At 36.1% G+C, this 16,796-nt stretch overlaps 3 protein-coding genes across 3 annotated transcripts; 1 reads left to right on the top strand and 2 right to left on the bottom strand.

The window, feature by feature from the left end:
* Positions 1–2,618: 2,618 nt before the first annotated feature.
* LOC137247877 (uncharacterized) lies at positions 2,619–4,648 on the bottom strand. Its single transcript, XM_067778813.1, has 5 exons — positions 4,390–4,648; positions 4,169–4,331; positions 3,909–4,084; positions 3,665–3,785; positions 2,619–3,093 (listed from the first exon to the last, which is right to left on the bottom strand). Exons 1-5 carry the CDS (start codon positions 4,517–4,519, stop codon positions 2,658–2,660), a joined length of 1,026 nt encoding a protein of 341 aa, XP_067634914.1. The 5' UTR covers positions 4,520–4,648; the 3' UTR covers positions 2,619–2,657.
* Positions 4,649–12,015: 7,367 nt separating this feature from the next.
* Zip102B (Zinc/iron regulated transporter-related protein 102B) lies at positions 12,016–13,907 on the top strand. The gene has a single exon (XM_067778811.1). It carries the CDS (start codon positions 12,279–12,281, stop codon positions 13,197–13,199), a length of 921 nt encoding a protein of 306 aa, XP_067634912.1. The 5' UTR covers positions 12,016–12,278; the 3' UTR covers positions 13,200–13,907.
* On the bottom strand, positions 13,897–16,243 carry LOC137247876 (uncharacterized). The gene is made up of 3 exons (XM_067778812.1): positions 15,932–16,243; positions 14,459–14,597; positions 13,897–14,398 (listed from the first exon to the last, which is right to left on the bottom strand). Exons 1-3 carry the CDS (start codon positions 16,053–16,055, stop codon positions 13,903–13,905), a joined length of 759 nt encoding a protein of 252 aa, XP_067634913.1. The 5' UTR covers positions 16,056–16,243; the 3' UTR covers positions 13,897–13,902.
* Positions 16,244–16,796: the final 553 nt, after the last annotated feature.

Below are 16,796 nucleotides of genomic sequence, written 5' to 3'. Positions count from 1 at the left end.
ATGGGCCAAACAAATCAAAACCGAAGGTACCTGTGAGAGAAACACTGGCATTGAAAAGCCCTAACGGACGTACTAAAACGAAGAAAGAATGCAAGGGTGGTTTCAAGCCAAGGCACACTACTGTTGTGAAGCGTCGGAACGATACTGATTATGCAAAGCAAATCCGTTCAGCGCAAGTTCTGCGAAGTAGTTCTTCATTGGCCGAGCAACATAGTGCGAGGGAACGATCGAGGATAATGAGTAGTAAGATGAAACACAGGTACGACAAGGAAAATAATTCGGAAGGTTTCCGGGAGGGAAATTTGGTACTGTTATACAACCCTCACCGGCGGAAAGGTGTTCCATCCAAATTTCGGTGTAGTTGGGAAGGCCCGTACAAGGTTGTGAAGAAGATCAGTGATATCATCTACCGCATACAAAGCATTGAGAAACCACGGAGTAGAAGAGTGGTACATATGGCGATGCTAGCAGCGTTTAGATCGAGAGATTTGTCTGATCGAGACGATCAGACTTAGGTGGAGGGCAGTGTCACGGATATTAACATCACTAAGTTATACCATCACTAAGGCGATGCCAAGGCCACGATAAGCAGTATTTACGTCAATAATCAAATCATGTATACACATATATAAGTCAGCCGAAAGATGTCACACACAGATGCATTTACTTATACGCCTATGTATGCGCGAGAGACTGTAAACTGCAGACGTTCACATCGGTGATTCAACCATTATGTATCTACATAAACGAATGAATAGTTGCGTCTACACATGTGTACGTGTGCGAGCGGCGGAGCGGCGATGCGCAGGCACATGCATATATCTTATCTGAGTTGTCACAAGAGAGAGCAATAATTTGTGCACGTAGTTGTGGCTGGCGATTTTGTAGCCGAAACTAACTAGTAACTTCTGGAAATCGAAGAGCCTAGAAGTATGCAGCGTAAACTATAAAAGCGGGGCAGGCGAGTAAGAAGTAATTCAGTTTGATTTGAGATTTCAATTAAGCGCTATCTAGCGAGCTATAGCAGAATTATTTTGAATAGTAGAGTTTCATTTGAGCTATCAGTCAGTTTGGTTATTAAGCCAGAGAGTAGCAAAGTATAAGTGTTATTGTGAAGTACTTTAATAAAGGCCATTTTTCCATTGTTCAATATTGGAGTTATTTATTCAACAGTTTAGTGATTCGAACTTAGCAGAGGATTGCAAATAAGAGGATTTGCGGCAGATTCGTTACAATATGAAAAAAAACGAATAAAATTGGCCTCTTATCGGCCCCAAAACATGGACAGGAACGAACATTATTTCATTTTTATATATATAGATTTGAGAAGCCGTATATAAAATTTACAGCAGTTACACTCCAAGCTACTATCTACATTTTCAATGCTCTCGGAGTATAATTACATTTAACGTTTAGCTACCCCGAGTTTTCTGCACTCCCAGAAACAGTTCAGATTTTTCTGCATCAATTTCACTTCTTATTATGTATAATATATATAAGATGGTTGCTAGAATCTGTAATCGTCAAAGTATTCAATATCTAATGATGACATATTCAATGATTTGTGAATGAGCCGGCTTAAAGTTTTCAGCTACAAGAGAGTCTTTAAGATGCCGGTTTTGAATACAAAATTAGTTTTATGATTGTAATATAATCAAAACTTTTAAAATTAGTCTCGCAGTACCACAAAATCAGAGTAAAATTAGGTTACAGATTCGGACGTTGTCAAAAATTTAATAATCTTTTGATATCCCGAAAGCACGAAATAAATTAGATTGACGCCCATTACCACATTCGTTTCGTATAAATTTGGACTTATCATCGGAATGTCAGCGTTGGTTGCGTCTCATACATATTAGATATATATGATACAAATATTTAACAGACGAGGCAATGACGACCACAACTTCGTCACGGAGTTAAGGGGGTTGGTGTGGGATGCTCTCTTTCTTGGGATGTTCAGGCGCCTTAATGGTACTAGTTAGCGGTATGTACTGGATCTATATCCTGCTAAGGACCATCAACACCGATAACACTTCAGAAAACCTTCAGGGTGTGTCTTTATCCTAATCCTCTGAGATGATGTACGTAGTTAAAGTAAAAATGTTATTTAAATGAAAAAAAAAACCGTTTCCTGTTGTTGTTGTTGTTGTAGCGATAAGGTTGCTCCCCGAAGGCTTTGGGGAGTGTTATCGATGTGATGGTCCTTTGCCGGATACAAATCCGGTACGCTCCGGTACCATAGCACCATTAAGGTGCTAGCCCGACCATCTCGGGAACGATTTATGTGGCCACATTAAACCTTCAGGCCATTCCCTCCCTCCCTGCCCCCAAATTCCAAGAGGAGCTTGGGGTCGCCAGAGCCTCGTCTGTTAGTGAAACAGGATTCGCCGCGGATAGGCGAGGTTGACAATTGGGTTTGGAGAAGCTATATATTGCGCTGGCAACCTGAAAGGTTGCGCTACACAGTCCCTTGAATTTGGTATTTTAGTCGCCTCTTAAGACAGGCATACCTACCGCGGGTATATTCTGATCCCCTAACCCGCTGGGGTAACCGTTTTCTCCATAATTGTAACTTATTAAAAGATCACACTTATTAAAAGATCACACTAAATTGATTTCTTTTTCTCAATTTCATAATTACATTTACCATACTTTTATTGATCTAAACAATTGAATACCATTTTTAAAATGTCTGCTTTTATTTTATCTTGCTCGTCTTCAGACATTTTCTGTAGATATCTATCCAATACCTTATAATATTCATAGTTTCTGCTCCTAACGCTTGGCTTTTCGATTCGACTTTCAACAAAGTTGTTAAGCGTGCCAACAAGCGTTTCAAATTTTTCATTCGCTTCCATTACTTTTCGCCTTTTTAATGCTGCGGTATTGCTGGATGTTGGGAGCTCATTTGCCTCATCGCTTTCTATATAAACTTTCGCAAACGATTTTTTTAGTGTCTCTTTGTCATCAAACGTGTACTCGTCTGAAAATGAATACTGTACCGAAGTGTCAGCCGCGTATGAGTGCTCGTCGACCTGCATTTCAATTTTTTCTTCTTTTGGCCAAGTATACTGCTCGTCCTCGCTTTCACTATAAATATATATACAGAAATCAGTAATATGACCTGTTCATTGTTAACATTGTTGATGGCTGAATGGGTCGATAAACGGTTCTAAAACTGCCATATCTTAACAAACGATTAAACTTCTTATATCGCCTGAACATATATTTTACTTTACTTTGTAAGAACTCAAAATAAAATCTACCAAGCCAACCTAATATAAACGCACGCAAGTCATTTTCTGTCAAAAATGTCTCATGCACATACAACTTGTATGAGAGCAACCCAAATTGAATTTGCTGCGTGAAAACCTAACTCGATTTCCAATTTTTGTTCTGCGTGACATTTAGATTTGACGTTTGCACACATGTTTTACATTGTTGCAACGCATGCTTATTTCGGTTAGGGCAAAAAACGCCTGTTGTTTGCGTGCGCTAAAAAAACGCAGTGCGGTTTTATTAGGTTGGCTTGTAAGGTAGTGTTTTTGTTACAATTTCTCAGAAATATGTATATATTCTTTAACCGTTATTTGAAATATGGCGCTTACGACCATTTAACCGATCTCCCACTCTGTCGAAATGTTTTAAGATTTATACGTACATTGTATTATCTACATGATTTTTCAAAAAATCCATAATATCAGCATGGTTGCATTGTCCTTCAAGCTTATTTATTATATAACGCTCTCGTAACTCTTTCCAGCCATTGCGACAACTGTCGGCTAAGTTAAAAAATTGTTTTTATAAGAAAAAATCGGTAATATTGTATAGTATAAATATGACTTATACGATCGTCGTTTTTGTTGGGAGTTTGTCATAAAATCTACTTTTTGATTTTAACTTACGCCTTTTACCCACTTTTTGCGATATCCTACACCAAGCTCGTTGTCTTTCCAACTGATTCCGAAACATGCGATGATTACTGTCGTAGAGTAATGGTTGATCTTTTACAGCATACAGCAGACATTTATCATTCCGCGAATAGCGTGTACAACAAGAACTTGAAAGTGCATTTTGAATCCTGTTTTTTTTTTTTTAGAAGAAAAATACAATATTAAAGCATGTTTTTAAAGGTACGTATATTCGCGTTAAACAAAATAGTTACCCTCTAACTTTTATTTCGTCTTCAATGAACAAAAGTGATCTATAAAATTCCCAGCCACATTTAGATGGTACAGCTACACCATCATCTGATTCATTGATAAGTTTAGTGTTTTCCCTCACAAATCTATCTCGCAGGCTTTTCCATCTTTGCCGACATGCTTCCTCTAATTAAGGGTTTAAGTATTTTCATGTATTGTTCAATTATATTTAACCATCACTTACCGGGCACACCTAACTCTCTACTTACGGCAGCCCATGCATCGTCACGGCATTTTTTATTTTTGGATTCTATGGATGCCCTTTTATAAAGTGCTGGACGCTTTTTAACGGCTCTTATCAATTTCGCTTCCATTTTTCAATATTATTATAATTTTTTTGATGTTTAATTAACTCCCGCGCCAAAATTTCCTTAATATAAATTTTATTTCAATTTAAGCAAATTGTTTAGAACAACAGCTGATTTGATTGTTTATTTTTTATCGTTATATACCTTAATTCCCGATACGATTAACGATAACATAGATGTGTTCAAATTATACTTTTTGGTTCGTCTCCTGATTTGTTAGACCACGTTTACACATGTCTTAATCTACAATAAACCGTCAAAGGATAATCTACGCATTTACATTTTTTCATCCCTGGGAACTAGATTATTTTCATTGAAATTTTCTGTTTATACCACGTTTACAGTAAATCGTTAATAGATAATCTACGTCAGAGCTGTAAAAAGATTGAATCAATTGATTGTGCATTCTCTCAGCATTCTTTTAAAAAATTGTGATTTTTTGATTGCATATTATAAATCTCCATTCCTGAATGGCTCAAAATACTTTAACTCAAAGCTAAAGTGTGTGTGTTATTGAATGGTAAAATATAATTCAATATAGAGTGTGAATGTAGAAACCATTCCCAATCTTTAATGAATGTAAACTTAAAATGAATGCACACTTTTTTCCATTCAGTACTAAATACTTTTTCGCAAAGGTTATTTTTTGGTATACTTTCATTGCCATCAGAGATGTTAAGTCAATTTAGGAGTTGGTGCAAAAAAGGCGTAAAATTTATCAATAGAAATTACGCGAAAATCGCGTGTTGTTAGTGGTAGCAATGACAATGCTGAATTAGATGTATTTGTGCGGTTTAAATGGATTCATTTGTCCTCATTTAAGCCATCGGTCACTGAGGAGAGTATTGTTAAATACATCTCTGATCACTTTGGCATTGCTGCTTCTAATGTCGCTTGTTTTAAGTTAGTAAGACGGCCCATACATGACACAAAAGCCATGCACAAATATAAAACGACGGAATTTGTGCAAATGAAAATTTTGACATACACGGCTCAAAAACACTGCACAATATTAATTTTTAATGTAGGACGGCCCATACATGACACAAAAGCCATGCGCAAATATAAAACGACGGAATTTGTACAAATGAAAATTTTGACATACACGGCTCAAAAATACTGCGCAATATTCATTTTTAATGTAGCGCAACAAATGAAAGATGTGTTTTAATTGTATAAAAAAGGCACTAGTTTTATAAAAAAAAAACACTATTTATTTTCCACAGTGCTGGTAATTTACAGTATAAGTCGAAAAACTCGCACCAGAAGCGTTTGTTTTCCATTGTATGAATAATATATATTTTTTAGTTGCAAGACCAGTTCAACTCATTGCAGCACTGCGCAATATTCATTTTCCAACTAGCGTAACAAATGAAACATTTGTTCTAATTGTATACAAAATTATTATGTATTATTGAATTTATGTGAATTCCTGTTACAAGCTAGAGATGGTCCTTACGCCTTCGATATTAACATATTTAAGCAACAATTACTGATGTTATATTACCAGAAACCACAGGTAAACTGTGTAGGATTCACTACACACGAAGAAAAAAGCATGTGCAATATTTGCAGCCATGCGTAGATATCAAAATCGTTTTGATTTTAGCGCAGTATTCTACTCAAATAGCGCAACCAGTGCACACACCGGGCAAATCCTTGTGCAAATTGGTAATTGGCACAAGGATACTTGAGCCGTTTAATTGGCGTATAAAGAAGGATGTCGACATTAACACTTTAGTGAGAGTCGCTTTTGAAGTTCGAGTGATTGAAAGTGAATATAGCAAACTTTTCAATGCTTCTCTTTGGCCCAGTAACGTATACATTAAGCCCTTCCGTTTTTTTCGAAAAGATGTAGAAATTCCCGCGGGGTCATAGATTTGTCTGACACCTTTCATAATGGCCTCAACGTCTATTATCAGAATGTTAGGGGTCTAAATACTAAACTAGTTGATCTTTTTCTCCATAGTCATGAACTCTGTTAACTGTGTTTAACTCTGAGATATTAACAGATTCTTATGAGATCTTTAAAAAAGACCGACGAAACAGAGTTGGTGGAGGCGTGTTAATCGCCGTACATACCAGGTTCTCTGCTGAGGAAGTGTACTTCGATGATTCTTCTGATGTTGAAATCCTCTGCGTGCGAGTTAAACTTTTATCCACTTATAAATATTTTGTTGCGTCTTATATTCCGCCCCAGTCAGATATTTCTGTATACTTAAAACATTCTTCCCTATTGAAATTTATATTTGCTATGTCAAGGTCTGTTGATTCTGTCTTGGTGGCTGGCGATTTTAATCTGCCCTTTGTGTCGTGGAATTTTATTGACGGAATGCTAGTTCACTTGCGACACACTTTACAGTATAAAAAAATATATACTCACTGCCTTGAACTCATAACTGTTTCAAAATCACATGTTAAACTAAATCTGTTACCTGCTCCAGTTACTTTGGGCGGGTGGCTTGGAATCACGTCCTTTCAAACCTCCCACATATTGCTGCCCTACTCATTGTGTGTTAAATATACATCAGCTGCTCGAAATCACGCCCATTCCGACAGCACTAATAATCAATAGTTACTTTGGGCGGGTGGCTTGGAATCACGTTCTTTCCAACCTCCCACACATCACAGCCCTACTCATTGTGTGTTAAATATACATCAGCTGCTGCAAATCACGTCCATCCCGACAGCACTAATAATCAATAATTACTTTGGGCGGGTGGCTTGGAATCACGTCCTTTCCAACCTCCCACACATCGCAGCCCTACTATTGTGTGTTAAATATACATCAGCTGCTCGAAATCACGTCCATTCCGACAACTGATTCAATAATATATGTATATACATATTTTATAATATAATTTTGCTCACTATGTATGCTTGTTAATTTTACACTGTAATCCGCATTTATATTCATTCATTCATTCATATTTAGTCTGATTAATTGTAAAATTTGTAGACTAACAAATAAATAAATAAATAGAAATAATAGCCCCTTCTAATTATTCAAGTAGTTTAATATTTAAGAAGTCATGAGCTTAATACCGATTTATAATAATTGAATATTCAATTATTATTTTTGAAAAGAAAGAAACATTTACCGGCATACTGCGATTTTAACATTTCGAAAACCGCCACATAATCATATCAGTCAATTTCGAATGTTATCAAAGGTTTCATCGAGATTCGAACAGCGAATCACACGGTGAAACTACAGTTGCCTTAAATCATCGCAATATGCCAGTAAATGTTTCTTTCTTTTCAGTTTCTCTTAAACTTCGCAAAGACAATCTCTTTCTCGCTATATGTCAAAAGGGTTCTATATGTCCTACTTATTTTGCTATTGTAGTAAAATGGATTTTGTAAATGAACACATTGTGCATTTGCCAAATAGAGTAAATTGTGGATATTTTTTGTCGATAATATAACAAAAACAGATACTTGAATTTAAGCCATTTAAATTTAAATACATACAAAGAGATTGATTGGCTTCATCGGACTAAAGTTTTTTACAGCTGATGTTTTGACAGTCTTCGACGGAATGTAAATATAGGACCCGAGTGATTGAGAAGGACCCTTAGTCTCTCTGTCTATTTGCATGGCATTTGTAGGTTGAATTCAGCAGATTTTTTTTTCAAAGTTAATTTTCTTTGCTATCAAAAAAGCTACAACTACGTATAGAGCCTACTTTAAATAACTGTAATTACAAACTATTGTGTTTAGAAGAATATTTTTCTTAGAAAATAGAGAAAAATAGTATATTGCTATAGCAACTTGCAAACTCACAAACCAGTATAGAAACAGTAATTGACCAAAGAGGTTAGACATATTAAGAGCCGTCACTCGTTATTTTTTAGGCATTTACTCGATGAAAACTGTGAGGTAGTCGCTACTTTTTTTTGGGCGAGATGTTTATAAATATCTTCTATACATTTTCATGGTGTATTTGTGTTTATTTTTCCGACTGTATTTAATTAATTATTTAATTTTCTTTCCAAAAATCACGTTTGCATAAAGTGTCAACACCGCATGAATAAATGGGAGGCTATTCAAAAATGTCCCTCATAAAATAAAAGTAGCGACTACCTCACAGTTTACATGAAGTAAATGCCTAAAAAATAACGAGTGACGGCTCTTATTATATCTATCCTCTTTGATTTGTCCATAAACCGCTAGGAAGAATATATGAACGAACTTAAGAGCTTTTATAATATATAACTTTCAATTGTCTAATCAACAATTGAGGACGTTGAAATGTAGATTAGTACTTTTTCATGCAAGCCTTTTATATGGCACATTGGCAACACTTATTTAGAACGATGACACATGGAACAGGGATATTGAAATATTTGTCATTTGCTTTTATTATTATTAAATTTTTAGGAGAATTTCAATAAGAATAATTTTCCAGTTAAATTCTTTGTGCTTTATTACCATTTAAGTATCGAAAAAACTGGTTATTACGGGCAATAATTAAGTTTTTGTGTAGATATTTTGAAGTGACTTTAATTAAATGCAACCATGTGATATTTGAGCGGGTTTTGTGCATGTACGACATTTTTCATAACTGATTGGTACTAGAAAAGTGTGTGCACACTCAGCAAAGGATGCATTCATTTGAATGCTTATTCTGTGTTAAAAAATGTTTGTGTTTCATTCAATTTCTTTCTTCGATGAGTTGGGGAATGCATTCGTTTTTTTCCACTACTGAATGAAGAACGGGTTAACTTTTAAGCCACATTCCTTAACAAGGAATGAATGAATGAAGAGCAAGCATTCTTAAATCAATGATTTAAAATTTCAAATGATTGCACAGTTTTACAGCTCTGATCTACGTGCTCACATATGTTCCATCCCTGTTCAATTTTCTACGCTAGCTATCGTTCATAAATTTTTGCACGATACATTGGGAGCTATTTAAATAAAAGTAAATATAAAATTATCACAAAATCCAAAAGAATCCAACTAAAGCCTCATTCACAATACTCTGTTGCAACACCCTGGGCAAGAAACTTTAAAGTGGCACAAACCTTCAAAATACTTGGGATGGATGACTCATTTTCACGGGCGCGCAAAATGCCTCCTACTTTTGTTAAGACATACTCTGAATTCCATTTTTTTATAAATAAAATGTGTTTTCAAAATCAAGAAATTTGTTTTCTTTAAAACACCCCTGAATTCTAACCGAAGAAAGAGCTTAAGAACAACCATAGGGATGCAAGAAAAATCCTCTTGTAATGAAATAATAGCACCCGATTGGCGCACTCAATTGACGGTGGTAAGGAAAAAAAAAAACAACAACAAAAAGTAGAAAACGAGTTATATATAGAAACTTGCAATGTGCTAAACGTCAAGCCTTTAATGTGGAAACTCGGCGCCCGTGCGCTTTCCTCGTCGCCCCCTCTCCAACACACTCTCCTAATCGGTAATTAAATAACTAGACTTCCCATATACGTTTCTCCCTTCGATAATCGGTAATTATAAGCAAATTTTAGAGATGCCGACTTTATTTTCATTGAAAAATACCACCTGAGAGTGTTATCTAATTGGAAACATGACATAAAAGATAAACGTAAAATTTTGACACCTTGTTATATAGTTCCTAGCGATGGGACATATGTAAACGCGTAGATGAACAAGATCTTGTGGTTTTAATGTATATTACAGCTCCGACACATAAGCAGTTTTTCATATAGATGAGTTTAACATATGCTTATGCATTATGAGTAGATTGCACGTATTTTTATGGAGAATGGTGGAATGAGCGACATTGGCGCCATCTGATATTGAAAAGTAGCCAACTCCACAATTTTATTCCAAACAAATCATAAGAAGAAGAATTTGAATTTGCTTTGGCTAAGGGTGTTGGGACACTTTGAAAGTGAAATTATTTTTCCCACTGGTTGGTAAATTTTCTAACACTTTTCACAATTAAAAACTGCAATATAACAATCGAATACGACACAAAATATGTTAGCAAGTATTTTTGTTGTATAAGGAGAATGTTTACAACAGTGCTTCGCGAAATTTTGTATGTGAATGGGCAAGGCGTAATAAATTTAAATTGCCAAGTCTGAAGTTCCTTCATATTTAAGAGCGGTACGCAGATCACAAGTAATTGCTCAAGGAAAATTTAGCCTTTTTTCTTGCGTGAAAAATGGTAGTATGGAACTAATTTTGACGTTTAAATATCCACGGTGAATAGTGAAACAACCAAGAAGAGCACATAAACAAAAGAAATGTAAAGAATGTCACTTCCTTTATAAGTGCCCGTTTCTCCTCCGCCGTGAAATTCGCTATGCGCTTTTTGCGTTTTGCGTATATCTTATTTTTCCAGTTTGTTTACCTTTTTTCTTCAAGAAATATATGGCACTTGACATATTTCTTGCGGAAACCGGTGTTGCCGTATGCAAATTTGATGGAAAATAGTAGTAAAGTAGCGTACTAAATTTCTTGTAAACTGCGTACTACATCAAGAAAATTTACCACAAGGAATTTTCTTGAGCATTTCTTGAGCGTTTTTTATATGGAATTTTTACTTTCTTGTGATCTGCGTACCGCTCTTTACAAACGCAACATCTTGGTTGATTGTGGCGATGCATGGTTCAACTATATACAGATTGGCTCATATGTAAAGCAACAAAATATGTCTGTTCAAATTGTCAAAATCTGTGTATTGGTGTTGGTGCGAATGGTATGGAATGGAAACATAAAACTTAGCAGTTTTTGTATGTGTAAGTAAAATGTTGCCAATGTGTTGGGTTCATTTTGAGTTTGCCATCTCCTTTTGACAATCCCTTCGACCATGCAATGACATAAATAAAATCAGCTGATGAGATGAGCCAACCTGTACATAATTGAACCATGGTGGCGATGTTATTGCAATGCATAAGCCTCTGTTAAACGCATCTATATGAAAATTGTCATTGTGTCACAGCCTTTAGGAGACGTGTAAGCGTGGCCTTAAGGGCCAATTAATGGTTACTTATAACCATAAAACCATAACCAGATAAAACAGCTGATCGAACCTACCTTATGGAAATCAATGTAATCGATTAATTGTGCTATACCATAACGCTAACGCCATAACCATACCATAGCCAACCAATTGGTTTTTGGTTTCTCGCCATATCCATAACCTAAAAATATTTAAGTTTGTGAATTCAATAACTTTTTGTAGATTTTACTCATTGTTTGGATACGTTATGACTAAGAATATGTGTGTAATTTTTTGCGTTTCCTTCATTTTTATGAAATTATCACGATTTTTAGGTTAAGGCACCATTAATCAATAACATTGGAGATAGTTATGGATGTGGGTATGGTTACGACTATGGCGTTAGGGTTAAGGAAGTTTATACAAATCCCTTACGCCTGGTTATACGCAGAAATCAAAAATTTTTTTTCGAAAGGCCCTAATAAAGGTGTGCGATATCTAATGGCACTAGCTCACTACCGATAATTTTTTCAGCTCCCTAGCTCTATATCTTTCCAACTTGGCAAATAAACAAATCTGCGGACCATTGATAAATAAAGCGTTTTAAACATAAAAGTATTGATATATCTCTCACTAAACAATGTGGAAATCATATCCTTGTATTATAGTAAGAAATTTACAAAAATAATACAAAGCGAATGACTTGGTATCAGCCAAACTGATCATATAACTTCAAGTGTTCATCCTGCCAAGGATTAGGCTTTTCCAGTAATATTAAGTAAAAAAGAATCACGTTCTTACAGAAAAATAGAAAGGAAGCAGAGTAAAATGACCAATGGGACGTCCATGCTTGTACTGCTGGTTATAGTGATGCTTGTCGGTTCATACGTGGCAGGCATGATACCATTGGTAATGAAGCTCAGCGAGACAAAACTGAATTTTGTAACGGTTTTAGGGGCAGGATTACTGGTAGGCACCGCACTCACCGTTATTATACCTGAAGGTATACGGGCACTTTATGTGGATATGGTTAAACCCCAACCAACAGAAGTAAAAACTCCGCCAGTACCTCCATCCTCAGATAATTTGAACCATCCAGATGGATCCGATTTCTCCCAAACCATTGGCTTATCACTTGTGTTAGGATTCATTTTTATGTTGCTTGTGGATCAGATATCACAACGAAAAAGTAAAAGCAACATAACTGCGACTTTGGGACTTGTAGTGCATGCTGCCGCCGATGGTGTTGCACTAGGAGCTGCAGCAGCAACTGCTCATCAGGATGTCGAAATAGTAGTGTTTTTAGCAATAATGATTCACAAGGCGCCGGCCGCCTTTGGTCTAGTTAGTTTTCTTTTGCACGAAAAAATCGATCATCAACAAATACGTAAACATCTTTTAATATTTTCTATATCAGCGCCATTACTAACTCTACTTACCTATTTCGGAATTGGCCAAGAGCAAAAGAATACTCTTAACTCCTTGAATGCAACAGGTATAGCAATGCTTTTTTCAGCTGGCACATTTTTATATGTAGCCACCGTTCACGTACTCCCTGAACTTTCGCATAAATCTCATTCATATGACCTACAAAATTATCATCAACTAGATACTAATGACTGCGATATTGAATCTAAAGTTGATTTGCGGTCCACAGCGCGACATTCAAAAGGATTGACTTATATTGAACTAGTTCTGTTAATATGTGGCTCTTTACTTCCCGTCTTAACGATCGGCCATCATCACTAGTAAATACATTTTTTGGGATTTAGTTTCAATTGTAACTGAACCTATATCAAATATTGTGTGGAAGATCGAATTGTTTTGCGAGTTTTGGTTTGAATGTCTGAAATCATAGTAATTGCGAATGTGTGTACCAAACTACTTTTAAAGTTGCACTTACAACTTTAACCATAAATTTTTAAAAATATAATTGGAATGATCATCTTAACTAGAGTGAGATTAAGTGGCGACATTCAACTCAAAAGGAAATAAAACAAACTCAGTTGTGAAAGAATGCTATGAAGGAGCTACGTTCAGAGGTATAGAATATTCAACTACATACACGAACATGGCGATTATAAATGCGCATAATTTTTTTTTTTTTTTTGTGGAATGCCAGTGGCAATTGCTTGACTAGTAAGTGGTGGCGCGCTCACTACATGCTCTTCAGTGGGCACGTTACCAAAACATATTACTTGCGCACAAACTGTCCAACTGTTAAGCAAGCAATCTGAACACACAACAAATTTTACAGTCTATGTAATTGAGCCAGCGTAAGTTTTTAGTGCGTACAGACCCTTAAAGAAATCTGTATTATTTTCCATTCCAACAATAAACGTTTTTCGACTGCAACCCATACAAGCGGTGGATTTGGCGACTCTTGGTTTACATTTTGGTTATAGTTATAAGAAATTAAAATTATTGGCATATTAAAAAGTACATAAAGTATCTAAAGGTCTTTTGTTTTATTTAAAACCATTAGAAGTATATCCGCTTTTAACCTATCTTGTTCCTTCACTGGTAGCTTAGCAAAGTACGTAGATAGTAAACCATAAAAATGATGATGACTGTCTTTTGGCTTTTCCTTCATACGACCCTTTATGTATCCATTCAAAGTATCAATCAATGTATCGAACTTTGTTTGCGCTTCAATCGGGTTTCTTGTTGTGGTGGCGTTCTCAAATGAATGGCTAATAGCAGGTTCATTTATTGAAGATTCAATGAATGCTTCAACAATATGCCTTTTGTGTTCCAATGGATTATCGCCATCATTCTGGTAATCCACGTATACTCTTTTTTGCGAGGTACTATTAGCCTCCTGCTGCTCTTCGCTATTATACATTTTAGAATTGAAGCAGTCGTCATCCTCGGAATCTTTACTATCTCTCCGTAACATATCGTCTTTTGGAGAAGTTGACCGTTTATGATTCGTTGAGCAAGGCTTCCTAGAATAGAATGTAGTCTGTATCATTGTTTACATAGTGTTCACTTTCCATTTTACATACCTTGATCCGATAAAATCTTTTAGAAAATCCATTTGTTTCATTAACTTCCAGGATATTGGGCGATCATGTTCAACATAATTTCTATTTTCCTTTACATATCGATCCCGAAGTGTACGCCAGCGTGACTGACATCTCTCGACTGCATAGGTAATTTAAAATTGCATAGGTAGTTTACTTAGCTATATATATATGAGTTTTAGCTACAAAAAATATATCGCATATACATATGTAAACCTGCTAACATAAAAAAAAATTGTACGAAGCTCCTTGCACATTACACGCGTTACTCAATTGACGTTTAAACGATTATGGCCCTCCAACAATAGCAACGAAATGAATTTAATTCGTTTACCACCTGGTCCTTCAGCGGAGGTGTGGCCGGCCTGGCCTTTTCCTTAGCAGGGTTTGCAACAATCTATGCTAGGCGTGAAGCGTTATCTTTGATAAAGCTTACAAACTTTGCCGGTACTTTTACCGTTTTCAATAATAATACTGTACACATGGGAAGCGTTGCTAAATAAAAAGATTTCCATCTTCCCGCAGCTTTCGCCCTGCCTTCAGCCTAATAATGACTTGGCACAATATACCTCCCACAATGTACCGAACTTCAAATTTGGCCCTTGAACACTACTATAGGGTTGAGTTTCTAGAGAACTGATTTAAACATTTTCTTATGCGGTTTACAGATTGTACATCGACGCCGACAATTTTTGCTCGCAGGTTTTTCAAGCAGAAATACACTCAGATCCAGTGAACCCCGCTCTCAGAGCTAAATAGCCGAAAATCGCTGTTGAGGTAAGCAGACGCCCCACGGAGACGTACGTCACTAGCACAATTTCGACCTGGACACTGCAATAGGTTAAACTCTTACTTATCAAAAATCAACCCAAAATACACATGTTATGTCCTGCATGTAATGTGTCTCTACAGGACACCATCATGCTACAAGAGGAAAGGCTTTTAAAACCACTGCCTAGTTTCGGCTGTTCCATTAGTGCGCCATTAACGATAAAATTGTTAAAATTTTGGCATTTTCAGCACCCGATAAAAAATAAGTCACAAAACTGTAAATTTTTCACTAGAATTGGATCAGGTCCGTCTTGGTTTGGAGTTGGGAGTTAAAATAAATTATTAGGGGTTCCGTCGGGGTGACGGGCGGAGCTTCCCAGTCAAAAATAATTTTCTTTTTTTTTTGTGCAAAAACAAAAAGCGTCCGGAAGATATTTAGTTTTGGCATCTAGGAGGATCCCTCTACAAACTTTTATTTATTTTTATTCTCAAAGCGAGGAACACTAATGGAAAATTTTACTCTAGTTTCGGCACAGCTAAAAACAGAAAAGCGCGTTAGTATTAAATAATTTAATAATACACGTCCAAAAATAACGGGACATATGTCAAGCGAGGAGAAAAAATTAATAAAATAATTAGCAAGTTTATAAACTACACCAATGCATTTATTATCGTAAATCTCACCTTCTACTCCTGTTTCCTCAGCTACGTTACTCCAGCATCTATTGAATTCAATAGCAGATCTGTTACTTTTGTCATAAAGGCAAGGATACTCCCGAACAGCTTTAATTAAATCGTGGTCGAACATTACTTGTTCAAAATGGTTATTGAATAATAAGTAAACTATCTCAATTGACTTTTTATTGATTGAGCCAAATTTTGTTTGGATTTTACCAAATAAACCTTCTGCTGTTGAACTAGCGATGAAGCAATTTATCGTATTTCATTTATCGATAGACAGTCGTTCATATTAGCTATCATGGTGGCAAAATCCTGAGCCAGATAAATAATTTTGCAAGTAAATGCAACAACAACGAATTGAGCCAGATAAATCCAGATAGAAGTCTGGTTCAATTTGTGAGCCAGATAATTTAATTACTTCTTTTTAGGTTGGCAACGCGGCCTTTAATATATCTACTTTTTCAAAAATAGATGTCGCTGCTAAGCCTTTCGCCGTATGGGTTAAATGAAAAGCAGGGGCGACATCTGGCTATCATATTTCACGTGTGCAAAAATTTCACATCTGCTTTTCAAGTTTCTCAATGATCCAGAGCATTCCCGTGAGAATTGAGCGTGAGCCGGAGCTGTAAAACTCACTGAAAGACGGCAATTATCCCGTAATAAGCACCATTGTGAATGATATCATTCACAATGATAAGCACAGTATGCAGCATTGTGAATGTTGACAAAGTGTGATCTCTTCTGCATAAACGTCAAAATTCCAAAGTGATTGGATCACCTGATTCGTATTTGACTATCGCTGTCTCATTCTGTATCTCTTTCTATCACCCGCTGAAGATAGGCGCCGCCATATTGAACAGCCTGTCAA

This window comes from Eurosta solidaginis, chromosome 4, assembly GCF_040869045.1.
Source record: "Eurosta solidaginis isolate ZX-2024a chromosome 4, ASM4086904v1, whole genome shotgun sequence".
NCBI classification, from domain to species: domain Eukaryota; kingdom Metazoa; phylum Arthropoda; class Insecta; order Diptera; family Tephritidae; genus Eurosta; species Eurosta solidaginis.
Note: the sequence above shows the minus strand (reverse complement) of the source record. Positions and strands in the feature narration are given on the sequence as shown.

What these genes read in the sequence shown, in the direction of transcription:
- LOC137247877 (XM_067778813.1), bottom strand. Translation starts at nt 4,519, where the DNA reads ATGGAAGCGAAATTGATAAGAGCCGTTAAAAAGCGTCCAGCACTTTAT. An exon ending in GCAAAAAGTGGGTAAAAGGC is followed by an intron (nt 3,786 to 3,908) that starts GTAAGTTAAAAT and finishes TTTTTAACTTAG; the next exon opens with CCGACAGTTGTCGCAATGGC. An exon ending in AATCATGTAGATAATACAAT is followed by an intron (nt 3,094 to 3,664) that starts GTACGTATAAAT and finishes ATATATTTATAG; the next exon opens with TGAAAGCGAGGACGAGCAGT.
- LOC137247876 (XM_067778812.1), bottom strand. Translation starts at nt 16,055, where the DNA reads ATGTTCGACCACGATTTAATTAAAGCTGTTCGGGAGTATCCTTGCCTT. An exon ending in TGAGGAAACAGGAGTAGAAG is followed by an intron (nt 14,598 to 15,931) that starts GTGAGATTTACG and finishes TTACCTATGCAG; the next exon opens with TCGAGAGATGTCAGTCACGC. An exon ending in AAAGATTTTATCGGATCAAG is followed by an intron (nt 14,399 to 14,458) that starts GTATGTAAAATG and finishes ATTCTATTCTAG; the next exon opens with GAAGCCTTGCTCAACGAATC.
- Zip102B (XM_067778811.1), top strand. Translation starts at nt 12,279, where the DNA reads ATGACCAATGGGACGTCCATGCTTGTACTGCTGGTTATAGTGATGCTT.